Here is a 17,631-nt window from a genome sequence, read left to right on the forward strand (position 1 = left end):
TTTTGGGAACATTTTGAAAAACAGAATTATTTATTTTTAGGTCAAAGAGAAAATTAATTCCATGGATGACCTTGATGACTTAATTCACTCAATTGAAACAGTTTCAGAACCTTGCCAGTCACCTCACTCCAAGTGTGAAAATTTCACATTGCTAATTAAACAACCTTGCAAGCATTTTAAAGGTAGCACCATTGTATAAATAGAAAGCCTTTTTGTGTATAGTGTAGTAATATATAGATTCCTTGTCTAGTTCTGCACCTCAAGGATAGTATTGTTAGCTACTTATCTGGGAAATACATTTTATATTTTAATAAAATGAGAGCGATTGTATGCCCTCAGCCAAAGAGCTATGATAATTTCCACTGTACTTTTCTCAGTGTGAATAGCAACATCGCGTGTGGTTATTGACTCTGCTCGTCTCTGATACCTTCACCCAAGGTGAAGTTATAATTTCCCTCCCAGAATACTGAAATAAGCTCAGACTGTTTTTTCTTCTATTTCTCCTCCTGGAACCTTAGTCTACACTGCAACCATAATTATTATATATTTTAAAAATTCAGATCTCATCGTGTTTAAAACTCAGCTATTACTTCTCACTGCCCCATAGGTACTTGAGAGAATGGTGGTGTTCAAGTCTCCTCTATCCAGGATGGTGTTCTGGCTACTTGTTCTGTCCCTTATTGATTGAGTGCTATTGAAATCTCACATGTTCATTATAAATTTGTCTACTTCTGTTTGCAGTTCTATCATTTTTTGCTTCATGTAATTTGAAGTTGTTATTTGGTGCAAGATCATTTACAGCTGTTATGCTGCTCTTTATGCAGTGACTTTACTAATTGCTGCTGATACTATTGTTTTACTCTGAAATCTACTTTGGTTGTTATTAATAGAGCCACTTTAACTCAGTTTTCTTTTGTCAGGTGTTAGTGTTATATATCTTATTTCTATGTTTTAAAAAATTGTCTTTGCATGTAAAGTGCATTTCTTACAGGTGGCATCCAGTTACATCTTGCTTTTATATCCACTTGGACAATCTGTCTTTTACTTGAGGTTTTTAAACCATTTTCATTTGATGTGACAATTGATATGGTGATTTTAAATCTGTCACCATGCTGTTTGAATTGTCTTTGTCCCATCTGCTTTGTGCCCATTTTCTTTTTTTTTTCTGTCTACTGTAAGATTAATCAAGAAATTATTATGATTTAGTTGCATTGTCTTTTACTTATTAGCTATAATTTCTTGGCTATTGTAGTGGTTCCTTCAGGGTTGGTTTATGGTAAATGACTTTAAATTATCACAATGCCCCTTCAAGTAATATTATATCACAACACATATACTATAACAAATTATAATAGTTTACTTCCATTTCTTCTCTTGTAACAGATACTTCCTAGATCTGTGGGATTATAGTTTCATGAAGTTGTAGAGAGTTTTTGGCCATTGTTTCTTGAAATACCATTTTTTAAATCCTCTCCTGAGGATACTTTTCCATTTATCTTCAGATAGAGTGGGATGGAGGGAGAGAGGAAGGAGGGAAGAGAGACAACCATCGATGTGAGAGGGACACATCAATTGGTTGCCTCCCACATGACCCCGACCAGGGCCAGGGACAAACCGCAACTGGAGGTAAGTACCCTTGGCCGAACTCAAACCCAGAACTCATTGGTCTGCAGGCTGACACTCCAATCACTGAACTAAACTGGCCAGGGCTCTTCAAATACTCTGTTCTGTCCCTTCCTTCTGCTTCTTTCATGAAATATACATTAGCCATTTGAAATTTTCTCACACGTCACTGCTATCAATTTTACTAATCTTTTTTTTTTTTTTCTGATGTCTAATAGGCATTTTTTCCATCCAGTGTACTTTTCATGGCTGACAGAATTCACATCTTCTTAAGTGCTACTTGTTTTCTTATTAACAAAATAGCTTTCGTGCTTCTAGGTATATTTGGAACTTGTTTTGGGATATAGTTAAGTTACTTACAAGCAGTTTGATTCCTTTCAGTCTTGCTCTTATGATTTGTTAGGTGAATCCAGAGCACTGCTCGGCTGAGGGCACTACTGAGGCAAGACCTCTCTGACGAGTCTGGTCATTGTCCTGTGGGTTACGGGTTTTTCCAGCCTGGCTAATGGTTACAGACCGTGTTCCTGGTGCAGCTGGGTGAGCACCAGGCACTGTCTCCCTCCACTCTTTTCAGATGTGTTTTTCCCGTGGTCTCGATTGATTTCCTCCATGTATGCACTGTTCATTACTCAGCTGAATACCCTCTGCAGATCTCCAGAGCCCTTTTCTGTTCCACTTTCTCCTTTCCAGCATTCTGACCTGCAAGCTCTACTTGACTTGGTTTCCCCAGACCCTCAACTTCATCCCTTAACTCAAGGGGACTGTAGACTCTACCTCAGTTCCTTCTCCTTGTGTTTTGGCCTGGAATTTCTCTCAAGTCAGTGAGCTGGGACATACATTAGGCTCACTTCATTTGTTTCAGAAAGCATTGTCCTTCACTGCCTGAAATCCGTTGTCCTGAAAGTACGTTTTCATTGTTTTTTTGTCCATTTTGGTTTTGATTGTTTCAGGTAGGAAGGTAAATCAGCACTTGTTACTCCATCTCACTAGAGACAGATTGGTAGAACTTTGGCACATGTTGTAGATGGTTTAGAAGGCTCTTCTTCCTCCTTTGTCTGATTGCTTCCTGCTCATTCTGCATTTGACACTGTTGCCATGTCTTCTTCAGGGAAATTTTCCCTGGGCCCAGTGTTGACATAGTTCTGTTATATGACCATAGAATTCTTTTTTAGACTATCCATCTGAATTTATAATGATCAGTTTATTTGTCTTTCTCCTCTATTAAACTTTAAGCTAAATTAGAGCCAAGAGTCTTATCTGTTTCATCTGCAGAGCTTAGTCTACGATCTTCCACACTGTAGGTACTCAACATATGTTTGTTCAATGTATGAATGAGTATGAAAATGCGCAGTCCTCTTATATGTTATATCTATTTTTGTTTTCTGTCTGGTGTAGATTCAAATATCTTATTTCAAATCCAGGATGCAGTTCTTGTATCTGAAAGAGCAAAAGAATGTGGGAAATATCAATGTGAATTGCATACCCAAAAAGTTAAAACAGTGGAAAATGGGGCTAGTGGACTACACAAGAAGTCATCAGAAACAAGAGAAATAGAATCACTGTTAAAGCATCAGAAAGTGGAATTGGAACAAGAACTCTGGAATTTGAGGTATTGAACAACTTGGTTTTCAAGCAATATTTGAATATTTAATTATAGTTTACAGATATGTAGAAACTTTTAATTGCTAACTTACCTTTTTGGATTTTATGGGAAAGTACACTTCTTTAGTAAGTGGAATATGAAATTCTTGGCAATAACATACCAAGTTGTTAACAGTGCATACTTCTAGTAATAAGTTAATGTAAATTCTTTCAAATCAACATTTGAATGATTATATAGTGGTCCATGGTATGGAAACTTTATTATTTATTTAACAAATTGAATTGTGGTTGTTTTTTATTCTGCATTATATTTAGTGGTGCCAGGAATATTTCTTGTACAAATCTGTTCCTACATTTCTGATTATGTACTGTGAATAAGTGCTTTTGCTCTCTTTTTCAGTTACAGTTTCCATCCAGTGTTGTTTTGTAGTACTTTCATATGGACAACATAGTGGTTACAGAATCATGTACTTTACAAAATGCTCCCCCTGGTATTTCAAGTCCCCACTTGGCAACATACTACAATGCTATTGACTATACTTTGTATGCCAGACTTTATGAATAAATTCTTTATTAGAGTATTACTGGTTAAAGTATAAGAACATTTTGAAAAGGCTTTTGACCTATATTTCTAAATTCTTCTCAAGAAAGTTCATATTAATCTACATTCCCAACAAAGTATGATATAAGCATTTTTCTCTACAGCAAATACTTTTTAAAAATTTATGTAGTTTTCTTTAATTTACACAGTTTTAGTCTTACAGAATGAAAAGTGAAATAGAAAGTGATTACTGATTAGTTTATTCAACATCTTTCTTATAAAAAAATAAAATTAATTCCTCATTTTACTCTTTATTATCAACTCCATAAATATGGATTTTGTCTTGTTCAAAAGGGTTTTTAAAAATTCAGTTTCTTGGGATGGCATTGTTTAATAAAATTATAAAGGTTTCAGGTGTGCAATTCTATAACACATCGAGTATGTATTGTATTGTATGTTCACCACCACAGGTCAAAACTTTTCCCATCACCATGTATCTGCCCTGTACCTTCTACCTCCCCCCAGCCACTGTAAATCATTTTTAGGAGTACCTGCAATATTCTGTGGATCTAAAATTCTGTTTCTAGCCCTGGACAGTCTAGCTCAGCAGTGAGTGACAAGGGTCCTGGGATCAATTCCAGTTAACAGCACATACCTGGGTTGCAGGTTTGATCCTGGGACCCCATGGATGTTGAACAGGAGGCAACTAATTGATATGTCTCTCTCACGTCAATGTTTCTCTATCTCTCTCTCTTTCTCACTCCCTCTCTCCCTCCCTTAAAAAATTTTTTTATGTCTAGTAAATTAATAAACTTATTCATAAACAACAACTCTCTTTTTAATTAGTAACTAAATCATCTGGCCTAATGGAGGAGTAATTAGGACTGTGAAATAAAAAATAATTTCAATTCTACCTTTACTGAATAATTTCAAAATTCTTTTCCAACAATAAATACCAGAATTACTATTGAGTAAAACTTACTCAGTAGCACAATGTTTTTTTTAATGCTGCTTTTCAGAGATTTATGTATACCTATCTTTTGGAAGAGATTGCAGAGAGAAATAAAAACAAGAAATCTAGAAAGGAAATAAATTTGGGAACAGAAAATTTTATAAGGATAATAAAACAACATAGTAGAAGCGGATCATAAAATGAACTTTATGTTTTCTAACAAAATGAATTTTAACATAAGTGTATTTAACTGCAGATTTGCCTTAAAAGAAGAAAAGGAGAAAAGGCAGAAAGCTGATCTATTGCATGAAAAAAGTAGGGAGCAGCTAATGAAAACAGAAGAGCAGTACGCTAAAGAGACCGAGATGAACAGAGACCTTGAAAGCACTGTCAGAACACTAGAGATGGAACTGAAGAAAGTCAGACAGAATTTAAGCCAGGTAAATTTAATTTTGGTAAAAATTTATTATTTTTTTTCTGTGAAATATAATTATATTAATTAATAAAAGAACATGTCTTACCAGATATACTATCCCCAAGTAAATAAAATATCAGCATCATTAAAAGTGCACAAACACACACGTTTTACAGGGTACAATACAAAGTCAATTTTGATTCTTGCTTGCATTTACTAAAGATGTGAGAAAGACTGTAATCAATCTCTAAATGATTATTTTGCCTGAAGAGAAAAGTACAGCACAATTATTTTATAGAAGGTTTTGGAATGACAAATTGAGACGACTTTGCTTTAAAAGATATGAAGATGTATCACAAATCAAGTCATACTCTGTAACATTAGAACATGGAATTGTACTTAATAAAAAATAAAAGTAGCTGGAGAAGGCTGTATACTTTCTTTCCCCACATTATACTATTTTCGATTTTGGGCAGGAATTAACAACCTTTTCCATCAGTAGGAAAATGTGCTCTGCAAACTCTCGAAGGGCATCACGGCCACCATTACATTTGCAAATATAGCCATCAGCCTTCTGGGCAGTGAACAGGCATCAGCAGGAACAGCTCTTAGGCCCACTTTCTTCCGGCACTCCTCCTCAGACACGCCATTTCCAAGATATGCCACTTCTTTCCAGCAAAGGCCCATTTCTTTTTCTTTCTTTTTTTTTATTAATTAATTTTTGTTACAGATGTTTCTCCTTTTTCCCCCACTGATACCACCTCCCCCTCCCTCCCTGCCCTGTCCCCAGCTTTGTTGTCCATGATCATTGTTCATGCATACATGCATATAAGTTCTGTGGTTTATCTCTCCCCCACCACCCCCTCTTCTGGGGATTGTCAGTCTGTACCCCACTTCCACTTCTCTGGGACTACCCCATTCCTCAGACTGTTATGTTCATTCCACAAATAAGTGAGATCATATGATACTTGTCTTTTTCTGTTTGGCTTGTTTCCCTTAGGATGATACTTCCCAGGTCCCTCCATGTAGTCTCAAAGGATAAGAGATCTTTCTTTCTTACAGCTGCATAGTACTCCATTGTGTATATGTACCACTGCTTTTTTATCCATTCGTCTACTGATGGACACTTGGACTGTTTCTAGATCTTAGCTATTGTAAATAGTGCTGCTACAAACATGGGGGTACATATATTCTTTCTGATTGGTGTTTCAGGCTTCTTAGGGTATATTCCTAGAAGTGGGATCACTGGGTCAAATGGAAGTTCAATTTTTAAATTTTTGAGGTAACACCATATTGTTTTCCATAGTGGCTGCACCAGTGTGCATTCCCACCAGTGGTATACTAGAGTTCCCTTTTCTCCACACCCTCGCCAACACTTGTTGTTTGATGATTTGTTGATGGTGGCCATTCTTAACAGGTGTGAGGTGATACCTCATTGTTTTAATTTGCATCTCTCTGATGATTAGTGATGTTGAGGATTGCTTCATATGTCTTTTGGCCATTTGTATGTCCTGTTTGGAGAGGTGTCTATTTAGTTCCTCTGCCCATTTTTGAATTGGGTTCTTTGTCTTTCTTTTGTTGAGTTGTATGAGCAATCTATATATATTGGAAATTAACCCCTTATCTGATATTTCATTGGCAATTATGCTCTCCTATACAGTGGGTAGCCTTTCTGTTTTGATGATTGTATTTTTCACTGTGCAGAAGCTTTTGAGTTTGATGTAGTCCCATGTGTTTATTTTCTTCTTTGTTTCTATTGCCTTAGGTGATGTATCAGTGAAAATTCTGCTGCGTATGATGTCTGAAATTTTGTTGCCTACAGTTTCTTCTAGGATTTTTATGGATTCATGAGTCACATTTAAGTCTTTTATCCATTATGAGTTTATTCTTGTGTAGGGTGTAAGTTGATGGTGTAGTTTCATTTTTCTGCATGTAGCTGTCAATTTTCCCAACAACATTTATTAAAGAGGCTGTCTTTACTCCACTGTATGTTCTTGCCACCTTTGTCAAATATTAATTGAGCATATTGCCTTGGGTCCATTTCTGAGTTCTCAGTTCTGTTCCACTGGTCTATATGCCTGTTCTTGTGCCAGTACCAGGCTGTTTTGATTACAGTGGCTTTGTAGTATAACCTGAAACCTGGTAATGTGATCCCTCCAACTTTGTTCTTCTTTTCCAAGATTGCTGTGGCTATTTGAGGTCTTTTTTTGGTTCCATATGAACTTTTGAAGTACTTGTTCTAATTCTGTGAAGTATACCATTGGTATTTTGATGGAGATTGCATTGAATCTATAGATTGCTTTGGGTAGTATGGACATTTTAATGATGTTAATTGTTCTAATCCATGAACAGGGTATGTGCTTCCACTTTTTTATATCTTCCTCTATTTTTTTTTTTCAATGACCTGTAGTTTTCTGCGAATAGGTCCTTTATTTCTTTGGTTAAGTGTATTCCTAGGTATCTTAAAAAGGCCCATTTCTTTTCTCCATTCATCTACAACTGCTAGCATGCCTGTACATTGACTTCCATCTTACAATCCAGTTTTAAGGAGGAGAGTGTCTGCTTTGAATAGGCCCTTTCTGAGATTAACCCCTCACCTCAATACCACTTTTCTGTAATAAACTTATTCTAATAGCATCTTTTACATCATAAGATATTATTATTATTTTTATTTTTTGGTCTCCTGATGCATAAATGTGGCCATTGGTGAGACATCCATCAATACTGCAAACCAAAAGTTTTATCTCCTTAAACTTCTCTTTGCCAAAATAGCCATATCTTAACACTCGTTGTTCGCAATAGGCCAATCGATATCCGCATCTATGTCCACACTGTGCTCACCTCGCATTTCGCAGTAGGCCTTTTTCCCACCCTGTAAGAACCCATCTCTATCAAATGTCTTTTAGCAAAATAAAATGAGCCGTTTTCATATAATTCTCCATCCGATTCTTGTTGACAAGATCATTTAGCTGGATTCAAATTCAGAGGTTCAGTCACTTTAGGAACTTCCTGAATTTCACTTCATCAAAATTGATGTCATCTCACACAGAGAAAACAGAATCGTATCCTTCTTCTCTAATCATTTCTGCAACTTTGTGAAGGTCAGCAGGATGTAAACATGGAGAAGTAGCTTGAATATTTCCTACAATGTCCACCTCATTGTGATGACTAAGAAATTCTATGATGGCATCTAATGAGGTAGAGCTATCTTTTGAAAATTCAGAACTTCCTCGATGAACTTGTGCACCAAATTGTTGGCCATGTTCTCAATTTCATCACGGTCCACTGAAACCTACACATTCTGGAAGACCCCCGAGTCCAGGACCGCACGCAGGACCCAGCCAATGAGCGGGACCCCCCCCCCCAGATGCTTAATGTTCTTCAGGGGGATGACCTTGCTGTCCCCTCGTGCCAGAACCAGGGCCGCCAGGTGTGGGGGCCTCTCCACACCTGGGCCCTGGCTGCTGCGGGAGTTGCGCTGCAGCTTTGGCGACTGTCTCGGGGCCGGCCTCCCCGCGGGTTGGAGACTGAGGTGGTGGCCCCCTTCTCCACCCTGTCCGTCTTCCTCCCACGCCTTCTCCCCAGCTTCTCCACATCTGGGAGCTCATCTCTCACCACCGCAGCCCAAATTTCTTATTTCTAACAGTGTTTCATCAGTATTTGTAATATCCCTTTCCTTTAATGTACATTGTTAGGTTTAAAACAAAATAAAAATTATCTCATTCAAAATATGAACTGTGGCCCTGGCCAGTTTGGGTCAGTGGTTAGAGCATCGGCAGAGGACCAAAGCTTCTGGGTACAATACCGAGTCAAGGGCACATACCTGGGTTGCAGGTTCAGTCCCCAGCCCTGGTCAGGATCGAGCGGGAAGGAACCAATCAAAGTGCCTCTCTCACATTGATATTTATTTTCTCTCCCTCCCTCCTTTCTTTTCACTCAATCTAAAAATCAATGGGAAAATATCTTCAGTTGAGGATTCACCAAAAATAATCCAGTAAAAAATATGAACTGTGACAATTATGACTAAAATTATTAATTTATTACTATTCTTGGCATCTAATAGATGCTCTGTATACTTCATCTGAATGAAAAAATGGAAAATAGGGGGAGCTTAACCATTAACTTAAATGTTAATTTTGGCTTTTTTAATGTGAACATCAAACTAAATTGCCTTGAGACTGTGATGAAACTAATCAAATGCCCATGAAGAAATATTATAACAAAGTTGTGTATTTTTGCTCTGTGGCAAGTTTAACTATCATTTACATTAAGATTTGAGTTTTTTATGGAAAATAAAGATTCTTGTGTCTAAGAAGGCTACTTTCTTTTAATAGTTATTTAAATGTTCTGTTCCTAAGGTTTGGACTTTTTTAAATGGTATGAGACCAAAACTAAATGAAATGTGTCCCTAGGTTGTAGAAGTGCAAAATGAAACTCAGAGGCAACTTTCTCAAGAACAGAATGCCAGAAAATTACAAGAGGAAAACCTGATCAATCTGCTTTGCAAACAAAACGAGCTAGAAATAGCTTATAAGGAAATGAAGTCTGAGGTATTTTATTTAGTCCTTTTCAAATGTCTGTGTGTATGTATTTGTATCTCTATATTTTAAAAACCAAAACTGTACATATAGAAATTTCTCTATACTAATACTTACATATGGTATACAGGATTTTAAAAGGTTAAAAGGAGATCTGTGTGTGTGTGGCATTTTTGGTCCATTGGATAAAATTATATTCTTTTTTTTTTTTTTTTTTTTCAAATCTTTATTGTTGGATGTAAATTGTATTACAGATGTTCCACATTTTTCCCCCATTGACCCCCTCCTCCCCACTCCCACCCCCCTCCCACCTTTTCCCACGCTATTGTCTGTGTCCATTGGGTATGCATATAAGTTCTTTGGTTTATTTCTTCCCATCCCCCGCCCCAACCCCTTTCCCTTTGAGGTTTGTCAGTCTAGCAATGAATTTGTGCTTCTTAGTCCCTTCACCTTTTTCACCCATTCCCCCAATCCCCCTCCCAACTGGCAACCAACACAATGTTCTCTGTATCTATGAGAATGTTTCTGTTCTACCTGTTCATTTTGTTTGTAGATTCCATTGTTGATAGATATGTATTCATTGCCATTTTGTTTGTTCATACATTTTATCTTTTTCTTCAAAAAGACCCTTCATCATTTCATATAATAACGGTTTGGTAGTGATGAACTCCTTTAACTTTTTCTTGTCTGGGAAAGTTTTTATATGTCCATTGATTCTAAATGACAGCTTTGCAGGATAGAGTAATTTTGGTTGTAGGTTCTTGGTTTTCATCACTCTGATATTTCTTGCCACTCCCTTCTGGCCTGCAAAGTTTCTTTTGAGAAATCAGCTGACAGCCTAATGGGAACTCCCTTGTAGGTAACTAGCTGCCTTTCTCTTGCTGCTTTTAAGATTCTCTCTTTGTCTTGAACCTTTTGCATTTTGATGATGATGTGTCTTGGTGTGAGCCTCTTGGGGTTCATCTTGTTTGGGACTCTCTGTGCTTCCTGGACTTGTATGTCTGTTTCCTTCACCAAGTTAGGAAAGTTTTCTGCCATTATTGTTTCAAACAGGTTTTCGATTTCTTGTTTTCTCTCTTCTCCTTCTGGCACCCTCAAGATGCGAATGTTGGCACGCTTGAGGTTGTCCCAGAGGCTCCTTACACTATCCTCATTTTTTTGGATTCTTTTTTCTTTTTGCTGTTCTGATTGGGCATTTTTTGCTTCCTTATATTCCAAATCGATGGTTTTCTCCTTGGATTTACGTACTCTATTGTTGAAGCTGTGTAAATTATACTTTATTTCAGTTAATGCCTCCTTCAATTCTAACTGTGTATCCATGATTTCTAACTGTTCCTTTTTTATGTTCTTGAGGCCCTCCCTAAGTTCACTGAGTTTCTCACTAAGTTCATTGAGCATCCTTATAAGCAGTATTTTGAACTCAGTATCTGTTAGGTTGCTTATCTCCATTTCGCTTAGTTCTTTTATTGGGGTTTTGTTCTGTTCTTTCATTTGGGACCTGCTTCTTTGTCTCCTCATTTTGGCTGCCTCCCTGTGTTTGTTTCAGTGTGTTACTTAATGAGAAGTATGGGGCTCGCTGAGACCAGATGTTGCTCATTTGAAAGAATTTAGGAAAACCTGAAGCAGGATCCAAGACAGGCCAATCCTATGGTTAAGCAAGTGGCAACAGCTTGGGTGGGCTTGAAAGTTGGGTGGGGCGGGGCCTCAGGGAGTCAGCAGGGAGGGGCTACCAGTGTGAGCAAGGTTGCTGGAGTCCCAGATATGGCTTCTGTCTGCCGCCCCAGGGAAGGGCTCACCAAAGGAACAAAGGCCTCTGACAGCAGGTTTGTCCCGGAGGAAGCCCCCTCTCCAGCCCTCGCTCCAGTGCCAAACAGCTCAGTTCTTCCCTGTATGTCTCTGGTGCCCCTCGAGCTGCCTCCCCTCCGAGCTTAGAGGGAGAGAGTCCGGTAAGTCCTTGTGCGGGCCCTTTAGGGAGCTGCCTGGGGCTCCAGCCGCTTCAGCTTCCCTGAGCCTCAGTTTCCGCTGGTTTTTCCAGCCAGAAGTTATGGGGACTTCTCTTCCTGGCACTGGAACCCTGAGCGGGGCACCTGGTGTGGGACGGGGACCCCTCAGTCCTCAGGAAGGGCCTTCCCAGCCGTGGGAGCCTCTTGATTTTTATCCACCACGCTTGGGTGTGGGACCAGCCCGTCGTCCCTCCTACCAGTCTGGATGTAGCTGCTTTTTTTTTTTTTAATTCCGTAGTTGTAGGGCTTCCATTCAGCTTGATTTCAGGCAGTTTTGAATGATGGTTGTTCTGTAGTTTAGTTGTAACTTTGATGTGGTTGTGGGAGGACGCGATACCGCGTTTACCTACGCTGCCATCTTGACCGGAAGACTAAAATTATATTCTTAATTCAAATCCATTTGTCTCCAAAAGTCAAGTAGTGACATTCACAAGAGGGGAAGACGTTTAATATTTTCTATAAGAATTAATGAGTTTTCTATGATCTCTAAAGTATTACTCCTAACAACAGATGTTCCCGTTTTGGGAAGTGATTTCATTTTCTAGATATATTAATAGACAGGTTAGTTTTTACTTCCACTGCTGTTAGGGAGAAATAGTACAGCTGGTTCAGAGTTCATATTTTAGATGTCATTGTTCTACTTTTGAAAAAGTAACAATTTGTTCTAAGCAGTACCCCATTTAAATAAAAGAAGTTTTTAAAGAGGATAGGCCATAATAGCTATTCAGTAATAATTTATTGATAAGTGTTTTATTCCTACTAAAATAGCTCAGCGTATTTTCTCCCATTTCACATTTATTACTACTTTAAACACCATGAAAAGAAAATAGAAGTTATTGCAGCAAGACATCAACTCACGATTTTCTAAGAGGAGCTCTATACATTTTATCTTATTTACCATGTGTTTTTTGAAATATAAGGCTTGTTCACACTAGGGAAGAACTGTGCATTGGTGCAAGAGCTCTGATTGTGGAGTCAGAAGACCTGGGAAATCTTGGACTTGTTTATCTTTTGAACTTCTCCATTCCAGGTCATGATAACTGAATGAGTTCGCCGATGTGTACAGAAGTGCTTAGGACAATGCCTAGATTTGGAGACAGGCCTTTCCAATTCTGGTCTCTCGAAAATTCTTTTCTGGTTTCTTTTGTACTTTCAGGAATTCATAGTCTTATATCACAGTTTTTAACCTTGGGAGTTTATGCTTGCATAAAGTTAGAGGTTTAGATTGAAATTCTTTTTTTTTCCCCAAAAGGATATTGACCCATTGCACCTTTTTATTATAGATTCTTCTTTAATTTGAGAGGATATCATGATAGGTCATTTCATTGAGTGCTAGCTACAAGTCTTTTATGTTTCACTTAGGTTTTTTTAATTCATTTTTTACTTTTTATTTAAAAACATTTTTCATTTACAGTTTGTATTCGATATTATTTTGTATTAGTTTCAGGTGTACAGCATAGTGGTTAGACAAGCTTATCCCTTACAAAGTGTTCCCCTGGTCATTTCCAGTACCAACCTGGCACCATACATATTTATTTGAGCATTATTGACTGTATTCCCTATGCTGTACTTCACATCCCCATGACTGTTCTGTAACTACCCATCTGTACTCAACCCTTTCACCTTTTGCACCCAGTCTCTCAACTCCACTTTCCTCTGGCAATCACCAGTCTGTTCTCTGTATCTCTGAGTCTGTTTCTGGTTTGTTTGTTTTTGTTGTTGTTCTTTTATATTGTCCTTTAGATTTCACCTGTATGTTAAATCACGTGGTATTTGTTTTTCTCTGTCTAATTTTACTTAACATAGTACATTCTGTGTTTATTCATGTTGCAAATGGTAATATTTCATTCTCTTTTATGGCCGAGTAATATGCAACTTTATCCCCTTGTCTATTGATGGGACTTGGGCTGCTTCCATAGGTTGGCTATTGTAGATGCTGCTGCAATGAATGTAGGGGTGCAATATTCTCTTAAATTTGTGTTTTGATTTTCTTTGTATATATAGCAGAAGGGGAATTGCTGGGTCATAGGCAGTTGCATTTTTAATTCTTTTTGGAATCTCCATACTGTTTTTCTGCACCAGTCTCCATTCCCACAAACAGTGCACGAGGATTCCCTTTTCTCCACATCCTCACCAACACTTGCTGTCTATTGACTTATTGATGATAGCCATTCGGACAGGGGTGAGGTGGGATCTCATTGTGGTTTTAATTTGCATTTCTCTGATAATTAGTAACAATGAGTACCTTTCTTATGTCTATTGGCCATTTGTGTGTTCTCTATGCAGAAGTGTCTATTCAGGTAGTCTGCCCAGTTTTTTATTGGATTGTTTATTATTTTGGTGTTGAATAGTATCAGTTCTTTATAAATTTTTGATATTAACCCCTTATCAGATGTATGATTGGTGCACATGGTCTCCCATTACTTAATTTGTCTCTTCATGTTGTTGATGGTTTCCTTTGCTATGCAAATACTTTTTAGTTTGTTGTGATCTTATTTCTTTTTCCTTTCTTCCCCTTCCCTGAGGAGCCATATATATATATATATATATATATATATATATATATATATATATCTTTATATATATAAAGTTTCTTAGCATACCAATTTTCAAGGGAAGTTTTTTTTAAAATTATAATTAATTTATTATGATTTTATGTTAATGTACTTAATTTTTAAATTCTGGCTTTTAACCTGCCATTTTTATTATATACATTTAATAGTATTTACCCTTAGGAAAGCTGAGATTTATGCATCATTCCTCTTAGAGGTCAAGAGACTTCTTTTCCCACTAAACCATATTCTTTTAGTGATATCTCCATTATCATGATGAGGCAACCAGATAAAATCAGAGGATAATGTTTAATGGAATGTTTAGAAAGTACCTTTTTTCTCTATCATCACTTTTGTGAATGGATATAGAATTCACATATATTTCATGTATTTTAGAGTAACTTGTATGGGAAGGTCATATACAAATGTGTTGAAGTAGGCATTTACTTCATTTTCTCTTAATTTTAGAAATATTGTCAAAACATGGAAATATTCATGTCATTATGGTATGCACACCATCATACAGAATTCAGAAAATTATGGAGAGCCACCATTAGACTTTTTTAAGTTCATTGAGATTGTATAATATAACTTTATAATTCACATCGCATAATTTGCCCATTTAAAATGTACAGTCCAGCCCTGGCCGGTTTGGCTCAGCAGTTAGAGTGTCAGCCTGCGGTCCAGAGAGACCCGGGTTCGGTTCCCGCTAAGGGCATGTACCTCGGTTGCAGTTTGTACCTGGCCATGGTTGGTCATGTGGGTGGCAGCCACTCGATGTGTCCCTTTTATGTTGATGTTTCTCTCTCTCTCTCTCTCTCTCTCTCTCTCCTTCCCACTCTATCTGAACAAAAAATAGAAAAATGTCCTCAGATGAGGATAAAATGTACAATCCAGTGCCTCTGTTTATTCAGAGAATTGTGCAACTACCACCTCAACCAATTATGGAACATTTTCATCACCCCCAAAAGAAACTCCACATCTCTTAGCTCTCACTCTCAGCTTCTAATCTCCCTGCCCCCGGCAACAGCCAGTCTAATTTCTGCCTCTGTAGATTTGCCTATTCTGGATATTTTATTTAAATGGAATCACACAATGTGTAGTCTTTAGTGACTGGCTGCTTTCACTTATCCTCAAGTCTTCAAGGTTCAACATATTGTAGAACAATACTTCATTGTTTGGTTTATTGTCACTTTCTTTAATCCAGACAAAGGTTATCTGCTTTTTCCTAACAAACTTCCCCAACTTTAGTGGCTTAAATAAACAACACTTATTCTGTTCACAAATCTACTCTTAGAAAAGGTGTGGTCAGGGCAGCTTGTCTCTGTTTCCCTCAGCTTCAACTGGGGCAGCTGGATGGCTGGTGGCTAGAGTCACCTGCACATTGGTTCACTAACACATCTGGTGGTTGATGCTGACCCCTGGACTGAACGCCGGCTGGGGCATAGGCTGGGACATCTGCCCTGGAACACCGAGCTTCCTCTGTGGCTGAGCTGCTTCACTTCACAGGGGCTGGGCTCCGAGGGGGAGCAGCCTGGCACACTTGCCTGTTCTAACCTAGCCTGGAAAGTCACACAGCATCACTTTCACTGTATTGTGGTCATTAGGAGCAAGTCACTATGGTGGACCCATATTCTACATTTTTTTGGAATAAATACTTAAAAACTTAGGGCGCAGTAAAAAACCAGCATGGCCCCGGCTGGTTTGGCTCAGCGGTAAGAACTTTGACCTGTGAAGTAAAGAGTTGCAGGTTCAGTTCCTGGTCAAGGGCACATACCTGGGTAGCAGGTTCAATTCCCCACCCCTTTCAGAGTGTTGAGGGAGGCAACCGGTTGATGTGTCTCTCTCAGATTGTGGTTTTTCTATCCCTCCCTCATTTCCTCCCTCCCTCCCTCCCTCCCTCAAATCTTCCTTATAGGTCTTCAAGGTTTTCCAGTCTGGGTTTCATCCTTAGATCATGTTGTCCTAGAAGCACCATGGATTTGCTCTTAGCCCAGAAGCCATTTCTCTATCTTAGCATTATTTCACAATTGAATGTGTGGGAGAAACTATAAATGGGAAATGGATATTTGAAACCACTAGCTCCTGGTTCTTTATATATATATATATATATATATATATATATATATATATATATATATATATATATATATATATATATTTTATCCTCACCCGAGGACATTTTTCCATTTTTTGTACAGATAGAGTGGGAGGGAGAGAGAGGAAGAGACAGAGAGAGAGAAACATCGACGTGAAGGGACACATCGAGGGGCTGCCACCAGCACGACCAACCAGGGCCGGGGACAAACTGCAACCGAAGTACGTGCCCTTAGCGGGAACCGAACCTGGGTCTCTCCGGACCACAGGCCGATGCTCCAACCGCTGAGCCAAACCGGCCAGGGCTATATTTAATAGTCTTTCTACAGCTTGTTGTTCTCATTGATTTTACTTGCAGCTGTTTTCAAGTAAGAATCCTTTTTTGTCCTCATTTCAGTGTCTTTTGTTCACTTGCCTCGAAGCACTAGCTGTCAGTCTCCTCAGGGGCCAGCGGGGCTCCACCCTCGGACTCTTGGAGGCCCTTTTGGTGTTACTCTCGCGCTTCTTCACATTATTCAGGTTCCACTCCCTCATGCTTCAGAGACACTCTTACAGGAGCATGGTTTTTTGGGGGAGTGGCTCTCTTTTTAACATCAGTACCTGTGCCAACTACTTATTGCTTCCAAACAAACCTCCAAACTCATTGGGTCAAAACAGCATTTATTTTGTTCACAAATCTGCAGTGAGGCCCAGCTCCTCGAGGCCAGCTCATTTCTGTTCTACAGGCCGTCAGCTGGGGTGACTTGAAGCTGGGAACTGGAATCATCTAAAGGCTTGTTCATTCCTGTGTTTGCCGGTTGCAACAGGCTTTTGGCTGGGACATTAGCTTGGCAGTCTCAGCTCTGTGTGGCCTGGGCTTCATTCCTCACCACACGGTGCTGGGTTCTCAGAGTGAGCTTCCCTAGAGAGAGCATCAGACGGAAGCTGCTTCGCCCCGTCATCAGTCACACAGCAGTTCCACCTCATCCTATGCACTGGAAACCAGCACTTCCTGAGGCCGGTGCCTGTTTCATGAAAGAAGTGCCAAAGAATCTGTAGACGTGTTTTAAAAACTCCCCATTACTTACCAAATGATCATTATATCTAAAGAAATTAGTTCTTCCTAAGTCATAATTGCTGAATTATCAGCTAGTTTTTTGTTGTTGATGTTTGTGTGGTTTCATATGTTCTCTCATTTTCTGGGAAATAACAAAGAATTATTAAGATAGCAGTATTAAAGTAAGCCATGGTTTGCCCTGGCTGGTTTGGCTCAGCAGTTAGAGCATCGGCCTGCAGTCCAGAGAGACCCGGGTTCGGTTCCCGCGAAGG

General features: G+C 38.7%; 1 protein-coding gene and 1 pseudogene across 1 annotated transcript in view; one reads left to right on the top strand and one right to left on the bottom strand.

The window, feature by feature from the left end:
* LOC118641131 (ankyrin repeat domain-containing protein 26-like) overlaps positions 1–5,454 on the top strand; it is a 36,171-nt gene extending 30,717 nt beyond the window's left edge. The window contains exons 9-12 of the mRNA XM_036278219.1: positions 41–182; positions 3,019–3,232; positions 4,975–5,158; positions 5,404–5,454. Coding sequence (XP_036134112.1) covers positions 41–182; positions 3,019–3,232; positions 4,975–5,158; positions 5,404–5,454 — 591 coding nt within the window. The remainder of the gene's footprint in view (positions 1–40; positions 183–3,018; positions 3,233–4,974; positions 5,159–5,403) is intronic.
* A 130-nt stretch (positions 5,455–5,584) lies between these two features.
* On the bottom strand, positions 5,585–16,857 carry LOC118641194 (annotated as a pseudogene).
* Positions 16,858–17,631: the final 774 nt, after the last annotated feature.

The sequence above is a fragment of the Molossus molossus genome, unplaced genomic scaffold, assembly GCF_014108415.1.
Source record: "Molossus molossus isolate mMolMol1 unplaced genomic scaffold, mMolMol1.p scaffold_m16_p_1, whole genome shotgun sequence".
Classification (NCBI taxonomy): Eukaryota; Metazoa; Chordata; class Mammalia; order Chiroptera; family Molossidae; genus Molossus; species Molossus molossus.